The sequence below is a fragment of the Strix aluco genome, chromosome Z (genome assembly GCF_031877795.1).
Source record: "Strix aluco isolate bStrAlu1 chromosome Z, bStrAlu1.hap1, whole genome shotgun sequence".
Taxonomy (NCBI): domain Eukaryota; kingdom Metazoa; phylum Chordata; class Aves; order Strigiformes; family Strigidae; genus Strix; species Strix aluco.
In genome coordinates this window covers 74,435,720-74,454,990 of record NC_133971.1, presented here as the reverse complement: position 1 = coordinate 74,454,990, position 19,271 = coordinate 74,435,720, and the positions used below count along the sequence as shown (strand labels likewise).

Sequence of the window (19,271 nt, the reverse complement as noted above, 5' to 3'; positions counted from 1 at the left end):
AGTAAGGCTGTGTAAACTGTGAATACATAAAAGCAGAATCTACCATTCTGCAACACAAATTGCCCCTAAATATAGCTTTAGAACCTCCAAGTACATTTTTACAAATGAAAGGAAGAATCAATCAACAGTATTAAAATGTTTATTAAATAAGGATGTGCTTATGTATCTTAAAAATTATGAGTATATGGTTTTCTCACCCCCAAGAAATGACTGTTACACAGATATCACATAGACAGTTGTTCATAATTTGCTATATCTGTGTCAGCCACATAGAAGGTCTCAGTTTAGGACAATATTTGTCCTGAAAGGCTCACACAGATCCATGATGCCCTAAGAATTTCCTACAGCTTTATGAAATAAAAGAATCAATGTTCTCATTGCTAGAGACAATAACCAGCAAATGGAGTAAACTGCTGTAAACATAAGATTCATACACTGATCTTTCCCCCCCCCGTGTGCCCCTAAGCACATCGTATTTAGCACATAGTAATTCCACTGAAATGCACTTGTTTCAGAAGTGGAACAGGGAAGCAAAAATGTTATTTTTAAGAGAGGTATAAAGAAATTAATTGTTCTGCTGAAGTTATGAAAAACTTCATACTCAAGCGGAATACAAAAATTACTAGTTGACCAAAGCATTACAATTCATGCAATGGTTTCACAAAAGGTGAAACATGAACTTCAACGAGCAGACATTACGATTCACCTCTTTCTTCCCTGTTAACAATCAGTGATATTCTCAAGATGTCCTGAGTCACACCCTAGAGCTCTTATTACATGGTAAAATACTGGAATCTGCATTTCTGTACGAACTGTCCAGTTAATTCAACTCGCATGATCACAGGTGTCAGTGATACCCACTGACATAGCTAACACAGTGGGGTAGGAACTTGAGGGAAGATTATATTTAATTATCTGAAGTGTCAGAAAACATAGCCATAGAAGGGAAACTGAACAGCTATCCTCAATGCTTGTGTAGCAACTAGAAAGTCCTTGGTTGGAGGTACACAATGACATACTACTTCAATTTCATGGGGCCACCGAAACACAAAGTTTTTCAGCAAGGCTCTGGAACACTTTCCAGTTCTAAACACTTCCTGCTTTTCCTTCATGAAGAGAAAGCCCTTAGTGTCATATTGGGGAAAAATGCTGATGATTCTCCACAAATTCTAGTTGCAACCCAAATTCTGTAAGTTGTCATGTAAATGTGAGATGTTACCTATGAAAACTGTCTGTCTTACTGACAACAGTAAGACTGTTGCCTCTCCTTTCTTCAGGCTCTGAAAAGCTGTGATATATCAGACTGTTGACTGGTAACCTGTTTACATTTGGGTTAAGGTCTTGACACCATGCACAATACATATCAAATGATTTCATCTCACACAGCTATTACTTAAGGCAATCCACAAGTGCAGTGTTGGTCTACATCTGTCTCGCACTGTGAAAGTTATTAAAGCAACGTGGTTTAGTGGTAACAGGCTAAGTCATCCCATAATGTATATGGGAAGTGAATGATCTCTATTTACCTGATGTGTTTTACCACAGAGAAGTCTAGAAATCGCTTTTAAAAACAACATGAACACCCAACTGTTGGGAGCATCCAATGGCTAGGAAAGACAATGGAATGTATTTGCTGAGCCTCCAAGAGGTTCAAATCAATTTCCATGATGCAGAAAATTTAGACCCTACCCTCACCTCTTCTGGTAACCACACATCTGATGTATTCTTCCAGGGTACTAGCAGTGGATAGAAAAACATCAAAAGTGTAGCTAACAATGACAAAGCAGGTCAAAAGATGACATAAAGTGAAAGTATTGAAACATACAGAATATATTAGCAACCAGAAACAAAATCTAGAAACAGAAAATACAGAGGAAGATATTTATGAAAACAATAACATTGATGAGCAAAAAAAAGCAATACAGGGAACAAACTGAAAATACTACTACTATAATACACCAGGGAAAGCTACTGAGAAGATGAGAGGCTCATGCAACGGATGAATGAAGAACATGTGTGACATTAACACATATGCTTAAAAATATTGACATATATGCTTACAGGAGATTTGGTGAACAACAAACCATTTTGCTTTATACATCAAGTCAGAAGAAATTACTAAGACTCACCAAGTCAGTGGGCACTGGGTGCTTATTTCTGTCTTTACTGCCTTGTGAATCCAGCAGTAACTTTTAAGCATTTTGTTTTCTTGCTTTGTGACAGGGATTTAAAACTAGCAAATTCTCTTTGGGTGTTTTATTGCTAAACATACACCCTGTATTTTTTGAAACAACATTTCTTTGGCTTCTTCTAATTGCTTTTACTGGACTTACATACCTGAAAAAACTCTACTTGCAAGCATAAATATATGAGAGGCTTTTCAAAAGACTCATATACAGTGATTCACAATTCTAATTTAAAACATATTTTGCAGAAATCCACAGTATGAATTATAATAGTCACCAAATCTGCAAAAACTTGTGTTAAATTGCTAAACATGTCGAGCTTGAAAAATAATCAACTAGCACCTTTTACAAGGCAATGTACTGGTAATTTGCTTCTATAGCTACTTAATGAATTATTCTCTGCTATTTTTAATACTACTCAAAAGATCCACTATGGTGACAAGTTCATTAGAACTAGATCAAAACTATGGTATTCAGCACAATGTGATCTGAAGCAGTATCAGATGATTATTTCCTACTTTGGAGAGAAAGTAATTCTATTTTATCCTTTAAGGCAAGCACACAAAATACATACATTTATTTCAACTTTAAAAACAGTATCACATCTGTTGTGAAAACAAAGGACCTACACGTACAAGAAATTCAAAGTATAAGACAAGCTCTGCTTCACCTTCTACTTATGCTTGCTGCTTACTTCAGTATGGAAACAATATGAAAGTATATTGTCACTAACTTGTCTCTGAAATTTTCTTTTCACCATTTACGCACCCTGAAGTTTTTTACTTTATGTAATATTCTATTTGTTTTCTTACCACTAAAAACCAAAACACAGTATGGTGTCTTTGGGGACAGTGAGAATCCAAACAACACAAGAGAGATGCTACTGTGCTTTGGACCACTCTGCACCAAAATATGCATATACTAACGGTAAAAGTGATAGGTTAGGAAGCTAACCACCTCCACAGGACAGCAAACTGCATAGGACAACAGGAACTCTATGCATGCAAATACAACAGAAGAACAACATAGTGTGGTGATAGCATCAGTGCAAATCTGAGGAGACCTACATCACGCATCTGTAGCTCTTCAGCTGCCTAAATTGCATCAGCAAGACACTAATTATGTATGTGATCTAGTCAACACAAAAAAGTTTTGTGCTAGATAAGAATCCTCAGACTACTATGCAGATAAATGTCATCCCAGACCTCTCATGTCTATAGCCCTGTTCCAATGAGCTTAATGGGAGCTTCATGGGGCCTTTCTGTTCTTCTGTGCTTTCCACAACAAGAGGCTTCCATTCACGTACATCTGACAAACGAAGACTGGAATGATATAATCAGAATAATTCTCACAGCTAATACAAAAACTCATGTGGAGACCATGGAGGCTTTTGCCACAGTTTTAATAACTAACTATGCTGTAATTTTTACATTGGTCAACATCAAAAAGTCATCATGCCTTCCCACCATCCATTTCTTTGACAACAGATGAGAAATTTTATCTGAGCTATATGCTACATTACTCAAGAGCAACTGAATTTCATGGAGTCAATCTTTAGGCAGTCCTCAGATTTCAATGTTAAATTTCACAGCACTATTTTATTAGATTCCTGCCCCAAAAAACTAAAGGCATAACATTCCAGACATAGTTTAGTCACACACACATTTTTATTGTTGATCTGTAACAAACAGGTTTAACTTAAAGTGCTTTTCCTGTTGTCTTCCTGGCAGCCATGTTCTTTAAAGTTTAAGCTTTGTTTCCATAAAAGAAACCAGTTCAATGAAACTCAAGGACTCTTGCTTAGTACTATTTAGCTCACCACCAGGACTGGAAAAGCAGTATGTGAGAGAAAAGGGGAAAACCTGAAAAAATAGGAGTTCTGGGGCATTACAATTTTATGAACAGTATGGAGGTCTACTTTGACTGCACTTCCCAGTATTCGCTACTGTCATACTACATGAAAGTATTTTTGTCCAGCTTGCATTTGTGAATGTATGTCAGGAGAGTAAGGGCTTGAACAAATAAAATTAACCATCAGTGATTAACTATCCCTAGTTGGAATCTTACTTTAGGACTTCAAATGTTCACAGACTGTCATTCTGTGAAACAAACACAAGTATTATCCTAAACTAGAAGTACTCTACTCCTTGAAGTATTCTCTGAATTCAGTTTAGCAAGTGTATATTCAGGTATGTTTGTGCTACATATGCATACAAACGTACAGGCATACAGTATAAGAAGGTAAAAATTAAAAATTGCTTTGTTCGAAATGGAAGATTATATTTAGTTGTTTGTAGCCACCATGTACTTACTATTTAGTTGAATCTGATAACTGATACTCCCGTCGTCTATCATAACACTCCTGAATTCCAGGGTCATTCCATAAGCTTCTTATTGCATCTACATAGGGGTTCTCAAAAGTTGACACCTTCTCTACATCGACTTCTCGAACTAATTGTGCATGAGCCTAATTAAAAACAAACAAAACAGTAAAATTTAATTCATTTTCTATGTTTGCAGATAGTGCATATACAGTGAACATCATTAACAGGAATAATTTTTCATATTAGCCATATCACCAGCATGTATATGCAATTTGAAAAATCAAGTACCATGAAGAAGGTTGTGAAGATGGAAAAAGGAGACAACCATTGTAGGGAGTTCCAGAAACGAGGAAGAACAGAAAAAACTTCACTTCTTTATGAACAGTATATAGATCTCAACATGGATCAGCATATTATTCCCCTTTCATGCTAAAAGACACTGTTAAACAGGTTATCTACCATCCATTCTACCAACTGAACCATTCATTCGCAACTGAACTTGGGACACTTGGACAACATAAAGACAGAAAAGACAGTAAAACCCCAAAATATTTGAAGATGGGTATTTTACCAAAATCTGTATTCATGTGAATGAACTTAGTGATGGTGTAGGAAGCAAACAGTAATGTTTATTTATTGGGAAGACCTTAAAGTAAACTCTGAATGAGTGAGAATAAGAGTACTAAGTAAATCATGAATGAGTGATGATGCAGCATGTTCAAAAAAAGACAAACAGTGCTAAATATGATATTGTGACAGAAAGTGAATTAAATGTACATATGGGCCATTTTCAGACTATACTTACTCCAATCCAGTATTATTTAGATGAAATGGATGAAGCATTCACATTAAAATTTGTATTTAATTAAGCTCATATTAAAGAAAGCTTCTAATTTTTCACGTACAATCTTAGAGTATATAAAACATGCTTTTAAAATGTTGACTAGTTAACCAACTTGACAGATTTACACTCTGATGGTAGCTGAGAGAATGGGAAGGAGGGAAGGAATTTGCCTTTCAGAGAGATTGATTTTAGAAGTTCTTAATGCTACCACAAATGTAACAGAAGTTACTACTGAAAAATAAAAGCAAGATTATTAGAAGTTGTCTCTAATTTCAATTTGTGCTATAAATTATGGAGATTCTTAAAAGGTAATGTCTAAAATTGGGAGTTGCTAATAGAAAATAATCCCTAATAAATCTATCACCCTCCTAAATACTTAAAATTTAGTTTTCAGAACTACCAAAGAAATACAGCAGAATTATTTCTAATTTGTCCTGGAAGTATTATGTACACATTTTGGTAACAAACACATGAATGTATGTATATGTACAGAGATAGATACATGTGCAAACATACACACACGCAGAGTAGACAACATGAAAACCTGGTCCAGCAAGAAAACTGAGGGATTCAACTCTCATCCCTAGTCTGCATTTAAAGAGAGGACACAAACCTCTTTCGGTTTTAAATTAGGTGAAGATATACTGAATACAGTGTTCTTGTTATTTTTTGATAAATGTATCCTCTGTTTACACACATACAATCCCCACCCCCCTTTTTAGACAGTCCAGGAGAATGATGCTACTGCTCATTACTGCACAAAATATTATACCTGCAACTGTTGTTTACTCAAGAGGAAATAAAACCTTCCAAGTCCAATGTGAAAAATGTGTGTCTTGGAGATAAGGAGAACATATGTTCTCCAAATCTCCAAAGTTGTAACAACTCTTCTTCCGAGTCATGTCCATGCATCCCCAAAATGCCTGGACAAATCACAAAAGGTGCCTACCTTCTCACAGCAAATAACAAGAAATGGTACTCTACTAAACACAAGCCAACATTCTTGTGAAACAGCAACTTTTTTTTTTTTTAAGATTATCTTATATCTTACCAAGCTCAGTTGTATATTCTATTGCCCTTGTATACTTCCAAAAGAATGATGCCCTGAATATTTTCCCACAGCTTGTGACAAACACATAAAAGAATATATTCAGATTTTTTTTTTTTGTACTTGAGTTCTGAAGTTACAGCCAACTGATATCAAAATGCTAACAGAGCGAAAAGGCTAACTTGCTATTCAAAAGCTTTCATTTGAAATCCGTTATAACTGAAGTATTTCTCCAACAGATCCCTAAATGTTCTCTAAGAGGTGCTCAAGTATTCTACATTGGTAGAAGAGAGAATCTTAAAAGGTAATTACTTTATTCAGTTACCTATCTAGACTTATTACTACAAAGTTGTTCAAGATCTTGCATTGTTTTATTTATCAGTTCTGTGTGTTTTGCCATACAATTAATATGACTTTGCACTATGTGAGAAAACTTAGAAAATAAACTATGACGTATGCCAAGAAGTTGCATCCATCAAAAAACTGATTCAACTTTTTAAAAAGATACAGCATTTCCTCAGTGAACACTGCTTCTCCTTCCCTAGGGTTGCTTGGGCAGACTCCTGACAGCTTGCACCCTATTGATATACAGTTCTTCATATCAGTGCTGCTTCTATTAAAAAAGTAATGCCCCTTCACATAGATTTAAAATCTTTATTAATCTTCAGCTATGCCCTCTTGTTCCCAGGGGTACTATACTTCCCTGTAGACAACAGTTTTTCTTTCTTTGAGAGTCTTTGTCAGGCAACATCTTCTGCTGGCTTTTCTGCTGGCAGGGAGAGAGATGAAAATACAGGATCTCGTCTATTGGCTTAATTTTTCTCTCATTTGCCCTGGTACAAGTCAAAAGTAGTTCTAGTGAAACCTTGTGAGATGGAGAAGTGTAAATTTAATGCAGAAGAATAATCAATCATGCATGATGTATGGTGTCAACTACTACTAATTACTGGCTTTAGCTTCCTTCCACTAATATAAATAGCAAATTTGGAACATAACTTTTGATGTTAGCACTCAAACATGAAAAAAAAAATATCTATGGACTCACCAATAATTCAGTTTATGCAAATATAAACATTATCAGTACTTCTTAGTCTTTACTAATCCTTTCACTTTACCCAAAAATTGACATTATTTGGGGGGGGACAAAAAGAAAAAAGTCAAGCTTGTTGCCCCTGAGATAATCATACCCTTCTTAAAGTTCTCTCTTTTGGGACATCTATAATTGTTATCAAAACATTAAAACAAAAAACCACCCCAAAACAACAGACAAAACTGAAGGATTCTGTAAGTACCACCAAATTCAAACTGGTCATTGAGGTGTAAATACTAGTTCAGCTGTCATGTCCCACAAACAAAACCTGATGGTGTAATGACTTTTCACTCCAATACACTTTTGACATCAGCAGTCAACATTTTCCAGGGCTTCTGGGAATATAAGAATACTTGTGACAATTTCCACATTATTTGCCAAAAAATTTATAAGACTCATTCAGTGCTTTTTAGCAAATCACACCTCTCCTAAATTTAAGAGCTTCTTCACTGATTTCTACAAGTATTTAAAAATTATGTCAGAATAGGAAAACTGGGAGTAGTATTGGATTCTGAAATCAGGCAATCTGAGCCAGAGGACATAACGAAATAGTTATCGTTTCTCCTTCTTCATGTCCCTCTGAGAACTACTGGCAGTGTTAAAAACTAATTCTGAGCTTGAATAGTGTTATAGTTTTATCTGGTCTTTCTGGCAATACTCTTTTGGCCACAATCCATTAATAGGTGTATTTTTTTAGTCTCTAGGCTTCATCACATCAGTTTTCTACTTATTATCATCATAATTTTTTGAAAGCTCTGATGCTTCTTAGGGTCAATGGATCTGGTCTTATATTCTCTCTGTATGCACATCAACCATCTGGAACCTTACAACAGTGGCTACAATCAGTGTAGTAGCATAGAAAAACGTTCATATTTTTATATTCCTTTTGATATAGTCTCTGTAATTTTCCCAAATTAGCACTCCAACATACCAGAATGATTTATATGAGGGAGATCAGGCAGAAATGCATAGTCTATTTCAAAAGAAATTCCTCTGGGATCTTGAATCTACAGGAGAAAGCAGTATGATTGAGACACAGCAGGAAAGGTTGCTTTGTATCAGTGCTCTCTGTGAACTAGCTGATTTTAAGGTGCTCATTTAAAGAATTCTCTTAATGGGAGGGAACATCTTCTGTTTTGTAAAAGGATTTCCCAAACCAGTAAGAAAAACCCCGTGACTGTAGTGCTTGGATGTCAGTAACTAAGGATCAAGCGCAGTGATATTAGTTAGATCTGGATAGTAATTTACACTGATTGTGAAATTGAGAGCAATGGCATGTGATCAGGTCCAAACAGTCCAGAAGCCGAATGGAAGTCATTACAAAGACCATCATCATGATCATGGGTTTGTCTCTTGGGGGGGGCGGAATTTAAAAATTCTTGATAATGCAGCTTAAAAGCAGAAATTATTATTTATGCCACTGCAACAACAGGAGTCATTTACAGATTCAGACCCTGGTGACTTGCAATCTACAAGCGAGGTTCATACAAATACATTGCCTTATAGGGCTGTATAGCAAGATCTGATGCTTTGGAGGCTCCTGTAAATCTGCAGATATTTGAAGCAGGTATAACATTCAAGGAGAGTAATACTATTTCACTGTCTTGAAAACTAGACAGTTGGGGGGATGTGTTCCTTAACATGTCAGAAAGCAGCAACTTCTGATTGATAATCAGTCCAAGGTAGGAAAGTGTTTTTAAATAGCAGCCCACAAAAATAGTTTTTAAGAGGACTGTGAAGAGGATGTCACTTCCCCTGAGCAACTTGAAAGCATAGAATGGACTAGGGTAAACAGGGAGGAGATTTCATAGTGTGCTACGCCAAAGAACTGTATTTAAATTAATAAAGCATGCTATGAATTGCTGAAACAAGGCTTGGTGCAATGCTAATCATCCTTCAGTTGCTGACAAAGGTTAATAGGGTATCAAACTACTTAAATCAGAACTTATCACCCTTTCCTGTTGCACATTCTAACCTTTGGAAAGAAAAAAATTAGCATAAGCTCTTTGAAAAACAAATTCCACAGACATGTAACAGAATCTAAAAAAAACGGTTTGCATGAAGAAAATTTTTTTTTATTACTGGTTATCGTCTGTGGAAAGCCTAGGATAATGGACCTTAACACATGGCTTATGGGCAGTACATGAAATGATAAGAATTTAAACAAGTTATCTTGTGACAAGTTGGAAATTTAATCCATTTAAAATGCAGCATTAAACACTAGTTGTAATACATTTATATATCTAAACACTGGACTAACAAATGTCTACACATATGAGGTTTGGGTTTTTTTAGTAGGGCTCAGAGAAAGCTTAGGAAGTAGCTGAATAAGAACTTTATTTGTACATTGCAATCAGAGCCCTGAATTTTCTTACTGTCTTTACTTTTAAGCTGCAACAGGCATAGAAGACAAACACTAAGTCACTACTACAGAGCTGCAACCAGAACATTCAAGCAAGCTTTTATCAAGGATTATATCAAAATTTCTATATAGACAGTAGAAAAGGCTTCTGAAACTTACATTTTAAAGGTCGTATTATTGCTATAGTCTTTCTTGGAAAAAAGCTGTTTTAAAAACACAGCAAGAGAAACATGATGAAACAATTTATTGTCACTCTAGCGGATTCTCTTGCAAGTGTTAGAGACACATGCCAAAGGGGAAGATAGGGGAGGTTAAGTGTACAATTTAAATAAAGAATCCAGATTTTCATAAATATACTTTGTTACAGTTACCCTACTACTCTACCCTAAAGTTTCCAATCCTCTTTCTGTAAAGCAAAGGTTTTGATTACAACCAAATAAAGTTTTTCTCATGTCATGCAGAAGAATAAAAAGTTATCTTCCTCTGTGATAACTAATTCACCCATCATGAATAATTGTTAGAAAGTTAGCTGAGTTAGAAAATTAAGTATGTTTCTCTTCATGGAACATGAGATGCCCTCCTATGAGATGGAACATACATGTTGTTTCTTTAGGGAAAGGAAAGCTATGGAATGGTGCAATTACAACAGCACAGTGTAGATATTGTTTAGTAGTAAATAGATTTCTTACGAGCCCAAAGCTAACACAGACTCGTTCTGCTATGGCAAATTATAGTTAGGGGCAACAAAAGGGTGTGATCATTTTTGTACTTACTGTCCAGCTTTCCTATTTTACATATATAAACTTTAGGTTGCCTACCTATCGTTGTTAAACTGTTGATTAACAAATAAAAGCAACATATATATATAAACATTAACATTACTGTTACTTTGACAAAATATCTAATTCCATGTAATGCCCTGAATTACCGCTGTTATCACTATTCAACCCATCCCTCTCAAAACCCTGTATCTATTGTAATACTTCAATCAACTGCAACAACTTCTTCAGCAAACACTTCTGGCAATCAACCTCTACAGGACAAACTAGGTTTTCAAAACAAAGAAGAAAATAGAAAAACATGGAGGAAAAGAGAAATTAAGCATCCATAAACCATTCTCTCTTTACCAAAAGAACAAAGAGGCAGATGAAGTAAAATGAATCAGTCTTGCAGTGATCTTAGGTAACTTCAACTGTTCTTCTCCATTTCTTCCTTTATGAAGAAGGCTAGGTTTTGGATATTCATCCTAATTTTGTTTGTAGTAATTCTAAGCAGAGTAATTTACAAGAAAACTCTGGTAAAAGAATTGGTAACTCCAGATTTAATGAGATAAAAATCTTCTTGAATTCCTATCTCTAAAAACCAAATAATGACTTTTAGATTTTTGTATTGTATAACAGAGTATTTTAACCTAAAGATCTCAAAACACTTCACAAAGGTTGTAAGTACCACTAAATGTAGTTACATAAAATTGTCACATGGGTCAATCATTTCCAACAGTGAAAGTGTAATCATATTAGTGTTCAACTAACAGCAAGTACTGCTAAATTATTATTATATTTGAGACTAAGATTCAGTCCTGTAGGAGAAAGTAATTGTTACCTTCAAATGGTAACAACTCTTCTGTAAGTGTTTCTAATCAGGTTACTGACAGAGTACAAAACCTGATGCGTCTACATCACAAGTCACAGGGGTGTTAAACAGCACACCATACCGTGTTGGTGTCAGAATCTTGGAAGCTGGAAGACTGGCCTGTCATCTTTTCCTGGACAATTCATGACGCCATAGAAAATGGAAGAATAAAAGAGCCAAAAAGCACAGCATGTTTTTCAACTGCCTGATCATGATAAAAATGCAGGGTCAAAGAAGCCACTCCAAACTGTGGCTACATAAGGACATTACAGGAAAAGACAGGCCTTCTTTTCTCTTTGTTTTGTTAGCTTATTTACTTACATCAACCTCTCCTGCAAAGAGCAGGTACCACCTAGGGAATGGAGTAGAGGGGATAAACACCCCAAGAGTCTGATGTTGCCACAGACTACTGTTGTCCCATTACTAAACTGAATTATGAGTCAAACTACTATCAAGTCTGAAATTTCTCACAGAAAAACTCTGCAACAGGATTTCAGACCTAATTGACAGTCAGATAATGAAAAACCAGATTAAACAGCAGAAATTTTAAGAAGTCATCTTGCTGCCAAATGCCTGCCAACAGTGGTTGTTTTGTGAAGCCCCCGAAAGACTGAACTCCTTTCAATGGACTGATGAACAATGAAGGCAAAGTATAGTGAGGAACTACCTTATTGTACTGTCATACTGTTACTTATTTTTATTGCTAGAAAATACTCACTGCCTAGCTTTGTTTGAGATCAGGTCACAAGACAAAGAGGGAAAAAGAGAATGTTATCAACACACCTAGAATGGAAAAGATACTAAAATAAATCTAATAATATCACTTTCCTTAAGCAATTCCTTTAGCTTCTGTATCATACTATATAATATTAAAAAAAATGAATTAAAGGTAAATTTTCAATCTCATGCATAAAGCAAGTTCAATTTTTCTATGGCAGTTATTTTTAAAAAGCTGGGACCTACCTGGACTGCATATTTAGTATGTTCATTTCCAAGAACTGTATGTGCAAATCCCGAAATTGTGACATCCAAAAAACTATGGAAAATCTCAGAACAGAGATATGAAATAGCTCCTGATCCAAAATGTCTCTAATTTAACTGGTAGCTAAATGGCTCCCTGCCCATGCAATTTTCTTGTATTTATGTTATTATATTAAAATGTAGATGCAGCTGTAAGTGTTGATAAACACAAGCCTTATAAGTTCCTGCCTAAAACTCATGTCACAATTTACATTAAACATCTCTAATTTAGAATGTTTTACATTCTGTTAAAACATACTGTTAACAGTACATTTTGTTAAAACATACTAAGACATATCTACTTCACCTACGTATTCCAAAAATCTCAACTACAGAAAGACAATGCCACAGCCCAGTGGTTTCTGGTAGGTTGAACTTAAATGCATAAACTGAAGATGCATATTGTAACACTTAAAAAGTGAGAATGCTGCAGCTGTAAGTCAGTATGTACTATAGACATTTACATGTAAGGCAGACAGAGCCTCACAAAACCTGTTAGAGTAGCACCTTCTTCACAATGTCTCCAATTGCAACATGAAGATACACACAACTACGCAGGCACGAAGGGAGAAATGAGGGTATATAATAGCATCTTCATTCTTTCACAGTGACAGGGTGAAACCTCAGCTGGGTGTAGTGAAATCCATTCGAATTTCAGACTGATTTACACAGAGCCATTTCATTGCAAATAAGCACGTTCACCTAGAGTTCTAGTCTGTAATATGACATGTAATATCATCAATATAGCGGCAATATATTCTACACTGTATACTATCAGTAAGTTTTACTACACTCCTGACATAATGTATTCCAACAATCTTGCCATCTGCCTGCCCAAATAGGGTAACTTGTGAAGTATAATCACTTCAGTAATGCTCTCACCAGGCTGATCAAATGTTTGCAACACAACACAAACCCTCAAATGAAAACGGTGTATACATGCTTCACACTATGATTATAATATTACACAACCCTCACTGACTTCTCGTAACTAAACTTTAATGATTTGCAATAGATCTGTGAAGATGTAATGTATCACCAAGAAGTAATAAGGAATAAACAAAGGGTAACTCTGCAGGCAAACTTTTCCGTGGAGAAATAGTATGCAATTTCTGAGGAACCACTCAAAAATCTTACAGCTTCAGCTTGTCTCGAAGGGGATGCATAATTGTAGTATACTGGAGCATTTGTTCTCTGTCATGAAAGTCTTAATTACTGAAGTATCTCTAATGCTTTGCCCGTTTCAGATATAGTGGCATTTTAGAGACTTCAGACTTGATGAAAATTACAGGTATAAATCTGTTTTTAAAAAGCAAAATGAAATTGAAATGCATTCTAATCTTTGAATCATTCTAATTATTTGACTACATTTAATTACTAACATCACAGTGTTTTCAGGCATCTGTGCTCCTGGCCTGAGAAGGAAGAACAGTCAAAACCAGAAGTATCTTGTCATTGGAAGGGACAGGGGGAACTTCTCACTCCCTCTCTTGGCTACACAAGATCTAAGCTCAATAGAGATAACTCAGTATCTTCTCAATTGCCCTATGTTCTCTCTGACGACAGAAGTGAAAGAAACAGAAATTTCAACTTCAAATTTCAGTTTTTCATTCCCCCCTTATTTTTTTCACTAAATCTAGTTGCTTCGTTTTTAGATGTAAAATAAAATATGCTCTATGTAGTATCAGATCCATTAAACAAAAATGATAGGCTCTTTTATCCTTTTTTAAAAGTTTCACACTCCTAACTCTTCAGGCAGATCCTTAAGATTTCTAGGGGACTTTTTGGCTACTTTCTTTCTTAGGTAACATTTTTATGAGGTCAGATCACTAAGCATTACAATTTTGCTTGTAATGACTGCATAGGCTGTTACACTCTTCAAATATTACCATGGCTAGGAAAGCTGAGCTGGAATGTCCAAAACATGAACAGAGGGTTGCAAAGACCTATTCCAAAACCCATGACACTTAATATTTACTCTTTAGTGTGTGGCATGTTACATTTACAATGGATTATAAATTAGGCACTTTCACATCTCCTGCTGGTAATAAATGTAGCACCCTAGCTGAAATTTTTACACTCTGGTCCTGAAATTGTGTAGCTAATGAATACTTAATAATACTGTGAATACTTAATAATACTTAATGAATACTGTAAAAATCTGTCATTTTTGCTGTTGAGGATCCCAGAAACAGACATTGCGTTATTCTCTGGACAACACATTTATTTTGCAGAGTTGGACAAATTTTACTGACGACTTTCAGAAACCTCTTTATGGATCAGCCAACTGCCAAGTCCTTTCCAATTGCTTTAGCAATTCACCTCAAGATAATTTTCTATCTTGTTGGTAGGGTAGATATTCTGCCCTGAAATTGCTCAAGATAATCTGCTTAAACATCCTACTTGATTACATTCACTTCTGCTAAAATACTTTCTTTAAAAATGTATATGCAATTGTATTCCGATTGTGAACAACAGCTTCCACTTTAATTACAGAATTAATTTATATATATTCAACTGCTTGCTTAGGCCTGTACTACATTAATTCAGCAAGTTCAGTTTGTTTTCAAGGCTTTGACTAATTTTGGTTTGAAGAAAACAGAGCAACAAGCAAAGCACAGGCCAAGTTAAGAGAGATCCACAGCACTGGATTGCAAAATTACTTTACTACTAAGTTCAAAAATGGAATAATCCCAGGACGTTATGTTTTGACTTTTTTCCAAATGTTATTTTTACCACCAAATTTTCAAAGGCTTTCAGCAGGTGTCAAAATTCTGGGATTCACACCTTGGTTCAGATAAATCCTTTAGATTCCCAAGGAAGTAGTGGAAGATATCTACTGAAGTTTTGAAATAGTTCAAAGCAAATTGTAGGATTTGAGTTCTAACATTGCTAATCTGGACATAAAACTGGACACGCAAACTTCTTCTCTTGGACATAGTCACTAGCAACAGTTTACACCCTGATGAAATCCTCGCTATTAGTAATTGACAAGTCCAAGTGGGTAAAATCTTTTTCTAGTGATAAAACCTATTTTCAAACTTAACTCAAATCTGCAATGACAGAAACTAAGAAAAACATTTCAGATTTGAACCAACGTAAGCAATTGACAACAAGATCTCCCCTCACAACAGTTTTTGCAGCCAATGTGAATTATCCAGATTACTGCTCTATCTATATAAAGACAATATTATCCACAAATGTTTCCAGAAACACATTCAAACATGTATATACAATCACGTTTTCAGAAAAGTATCCATGTCCTAGGCTCCATCCCCACCCCCCCACTGGAGGGCCACTTTTAATCTGAGATCTTCAAACAAATATTGTGCAGTAATCCAACAAATAATTATTTAACACTCACATAAGAAAATACACCATTGTTTCTTGAGCTAGCTAAACGAGTTCACATATACACACTGCAAAATATGAACTACTGGACTGCTTCTTAGTGTTACTCCAGCTGAAACTCCAGGTAAGTGTCACTAAAACTAATGCATCGAGTTTACATGCAGTAAATACAGAGGTGGAAGGGGCTGTACTTGCATCTGGTAAACTCAAAGAAATCTCTCTATATATTCAGCTGGTATAAACTGGGGCAGACTTAAGAGCTGTTTTTAACAGCAGTGAGAAGAGAACAATGCCAGGGTCAGGGACGCATTTTCCATTTTACCACAGTCATGATCGTGCACATGGTTCAACAGCATGTGCCTAACAAGCTCATCATGAGGAAATGGTAATCAAAGTACTGGACCACATAGTAACAAATCAAAAGTGCCCCCTCATCATCTTTCCTTAAAAGCATCTTCCACCTGCTTTGCGCATGGAAAAATAATTTTTAAAAGTATCTGGAAACTAGAAGGGGTTAAAAAAAAAAAAAAAGAAAACAAAAATTCAACTGCCAGTCTTTCTACAGGGACTTCCCAAGAAGCCAGGATAAATCATTTAAATTTTTAACTAGTCCTTCTTCTACTTATCTGCACCACAGGTTTTAATAGCTTTACAGCAGGCTTCATGTCCTAGCACCTGTTTCTGAAGAATGGTGCTCAATAACAGTATTGCAAATAATGGCAATTTTTTCCACAATAATATTTTTGTATAGTGGTACAGTTGAATTTATGGAAGAGAATGTTATGCAAACATGGACATGTTGAAATTTTCATTCCATTTTCAAGCAAAATAACTGGCTGTATTTTGCAATCCCTCAAGAATCCACTATCTCAGTCAACCATTGCAATACAACAGTAAGCGCATTAAAAAAAAGGACAACATTTCAGTATGTGCATTCTCACAGAGCATACAGATGCACAGAACTCCTGCTGAGCCTCACTCCTGTACAAAGCCTGAACGAGTCCTGAACTACAGACGTTTTTAAGGATCAGAGGAATAAGAGCTTTGCTTGGCTTCACAGATTCAAATAGTTAGAACTGAAAAGACTGTATGGCTCTTCACAGAGTAGAGGTTATAGCCAGGCAATTCAGGCAGTTCAGAAATTCAGCCACCCCATCCACTTGCCTATACACAAAGGAACTGCAGAAGTTTCACTGCATTTACAATCTAGAGAAGAACCTAAGGAGAACATAGGACAGGCACAGGGAAACAAACAACAGGTTCTTTTCAAGAGAATCATGTCATCATATCTCTGTTTCAATTCAGAAGAGTAAGTATTACATGAAAAATAATCCTGTACAGAATTATATCATATCAAGTTTCACAATTATAATCCACACATTAAAAAAAAAAAAGAAAAAAGCCCCTGCAAAGAAAAGCATTTCACCTCTGTACTTTTAAGCCATACTTTCTCTTACTTTTAAAGGAGAGGAGTGCCCTCTGCTGATTAACATGTACAGCAAAGGCAGTTATCTCAAACTGGTACTTCTAGAAGTATTAAGAGGGCCGGGAGGGTCCCTTTCAAAATAATGAATGATTCCAGCAGAATTTTCCTCTGCAAAAATTGCAACTAACTTAAATGGTTGCATCTGTGAGTTGTCCAACCAAGAAGACTGTCCTTCTAAACAATTACCTCATTTCTTGGAAGTGAACTCTGAAAATGAGCTTTAGACTTACCCTAAGGCATGCAAAACTATAGGATAACTTATCACCTACTTCTTTTCAGTGCTTTTGATAATCCCTTTGTGTCTAGAGTAATGAACTGGCAGGACTAAGGGGGCAAAACGTAATCTCTGATGAAAAGCTGTTGTTTAGAACAGGGTCACACAAGAATGAATTTAGCCCCAAGATGTTAAAAGATAGCAACCCAACATTATTTTCTCCAGAGAAACCACAGACATATTATACTACAGTGATTAGTAACTATTTGAAACATGCCTTGAGGGAGAATTAAAAAAAAGTTTTATGCCATGTGTGACCTAAAAAAATGATAGCTTCTTTACAAATTAGGTACAATCTTCTCATTCCTAGAAATATACTAAAATACACTGCTGGCTCAAATCAGATGCCAAGAAGAGCTTATTTAAAGAAGGATGGCAAAGCACTGCTGACTCCTCTTTCAAGGCTTCAGGCAAAATACCAGTCTCCTGAAACATGCTGCCAACTTCTATCATTAGGAAGGAGAAAGAAAAACCAATAAAACACATCTTTCCTATACAGAAATTATAGAATCAAGTTTTATACAAATAAGAGCTTGAAAAGCTTCTTCCTTTGCTGCCTGGTATGTGTAAAATTGATTCATAGTCTGACAACCTAGTTAATATGTATTTTTTAATTATTAATTTTGCTTACTAACTGTTCAGGGAGAGGTCACAGTAGGCTTTTTAACAACCATTTGGGAAAACTTATTTATCTGCCAAAGCACAAATGGATTATCTTCCTAAGATATTAGCCAAAATAAGACATGGTCCATAGAAATGTACTATTAGTCATCAAATGAGGGGAAATTGGTTTTTTGGGGGGTTTTGTTTGTTTGCTTGTAGTACATTTTTAGTAATCTAAATGGTTTATAAAAGCCCATGTTTTCAATAACACTTAAATCTATGGGAAGGAAAGCAAAACTGAGGGCTTTTTTGAATTAATTTTGATTAAATTGTATCTGGAGCAAGCTTCTGGGAACTGAATAGGACAGGTACAAAAGTGACAACACAGCCTATTGAGAAAAATTGTGTATCCTTATTATTAGTACGGCAAAGTTTCCATACTCAGTTACCTAATCCCGTTGTGCAATATACTCTGCAGATTCTCCAGGATACAAGAAGATAAAGATCGAGGGACAAAGTCAACAGTCGCATATTGATTTATCACATCAAGTCTCCTGGAGTCAAGAGGCTCTACTTAGCCACAAATTTCCAAATTTAGCCCCTTAATTTTTTTTTGAGAAATGCCCAAGGCAGTTTCTCAGAAAAATTTCAAGACAAATTTATCAAGTTAATCTAGGGAAGCTGTTGGTTTAGAAAAGACAGGCTGTTATCTAGAAAAACACTGCTATCGAGAAAAAATACTTATTAACAGGCCTTATCTACCCTGTTCACAAGTACTATCACAGACAGGGAACTATTCAGGAAATCAGCATGCAGCTACCCCCCACACAAACAAACATTTTGAATTGGAACTACAGTATTCATCAAATACTGGTAATAAGAGTGAACTAGATGGTTATCAAAAACAGTCAGTAATTAGTCTTTAAAAGAGAAGATAACAGTAATTCACCTTAAGAAACAAGAAAGGATTTTGTTGAAAAAGCCAGCAAAGCAGTATTGCCCCGACCAAGTACCAACTGATGTTATCATCAAGATTTCAGTTTTCTTCAGT

At 35.6% G+C, this 19,271-nt stretch overlaps 1 protein-coding gene across 5 annotated transcripts in view; it reads right to left on the bottom strand.

The window, feature by feature from the left end:
• Positions 1–19,271, bottom strand: part of LOC141918895 (guanine nucleotide-binding protein G(q) subunit alpha) — a 146,108-nt gene that overhangs the window by 37,466 nt on the left and 89,371 nt on the right. For all 5 annotated transcript variants that reach the window (XR_012621824.1, XR_012621825.1, XM_074813824.1 and 2 more), the window contains one exon: positions 4,499–4,653. Coding sequence is in view for 3 of the 5 variants with exons in the window: in XM_074813824.1 (XP_074669925.1) it covers positions 4,499–4,653 (155 nt within the window). In the remaining 2 variants the exon portion in view is untranslated. The remainder of the gene's footprint in view (positions 1–4,498; positions 4,654–19,271) is intronic.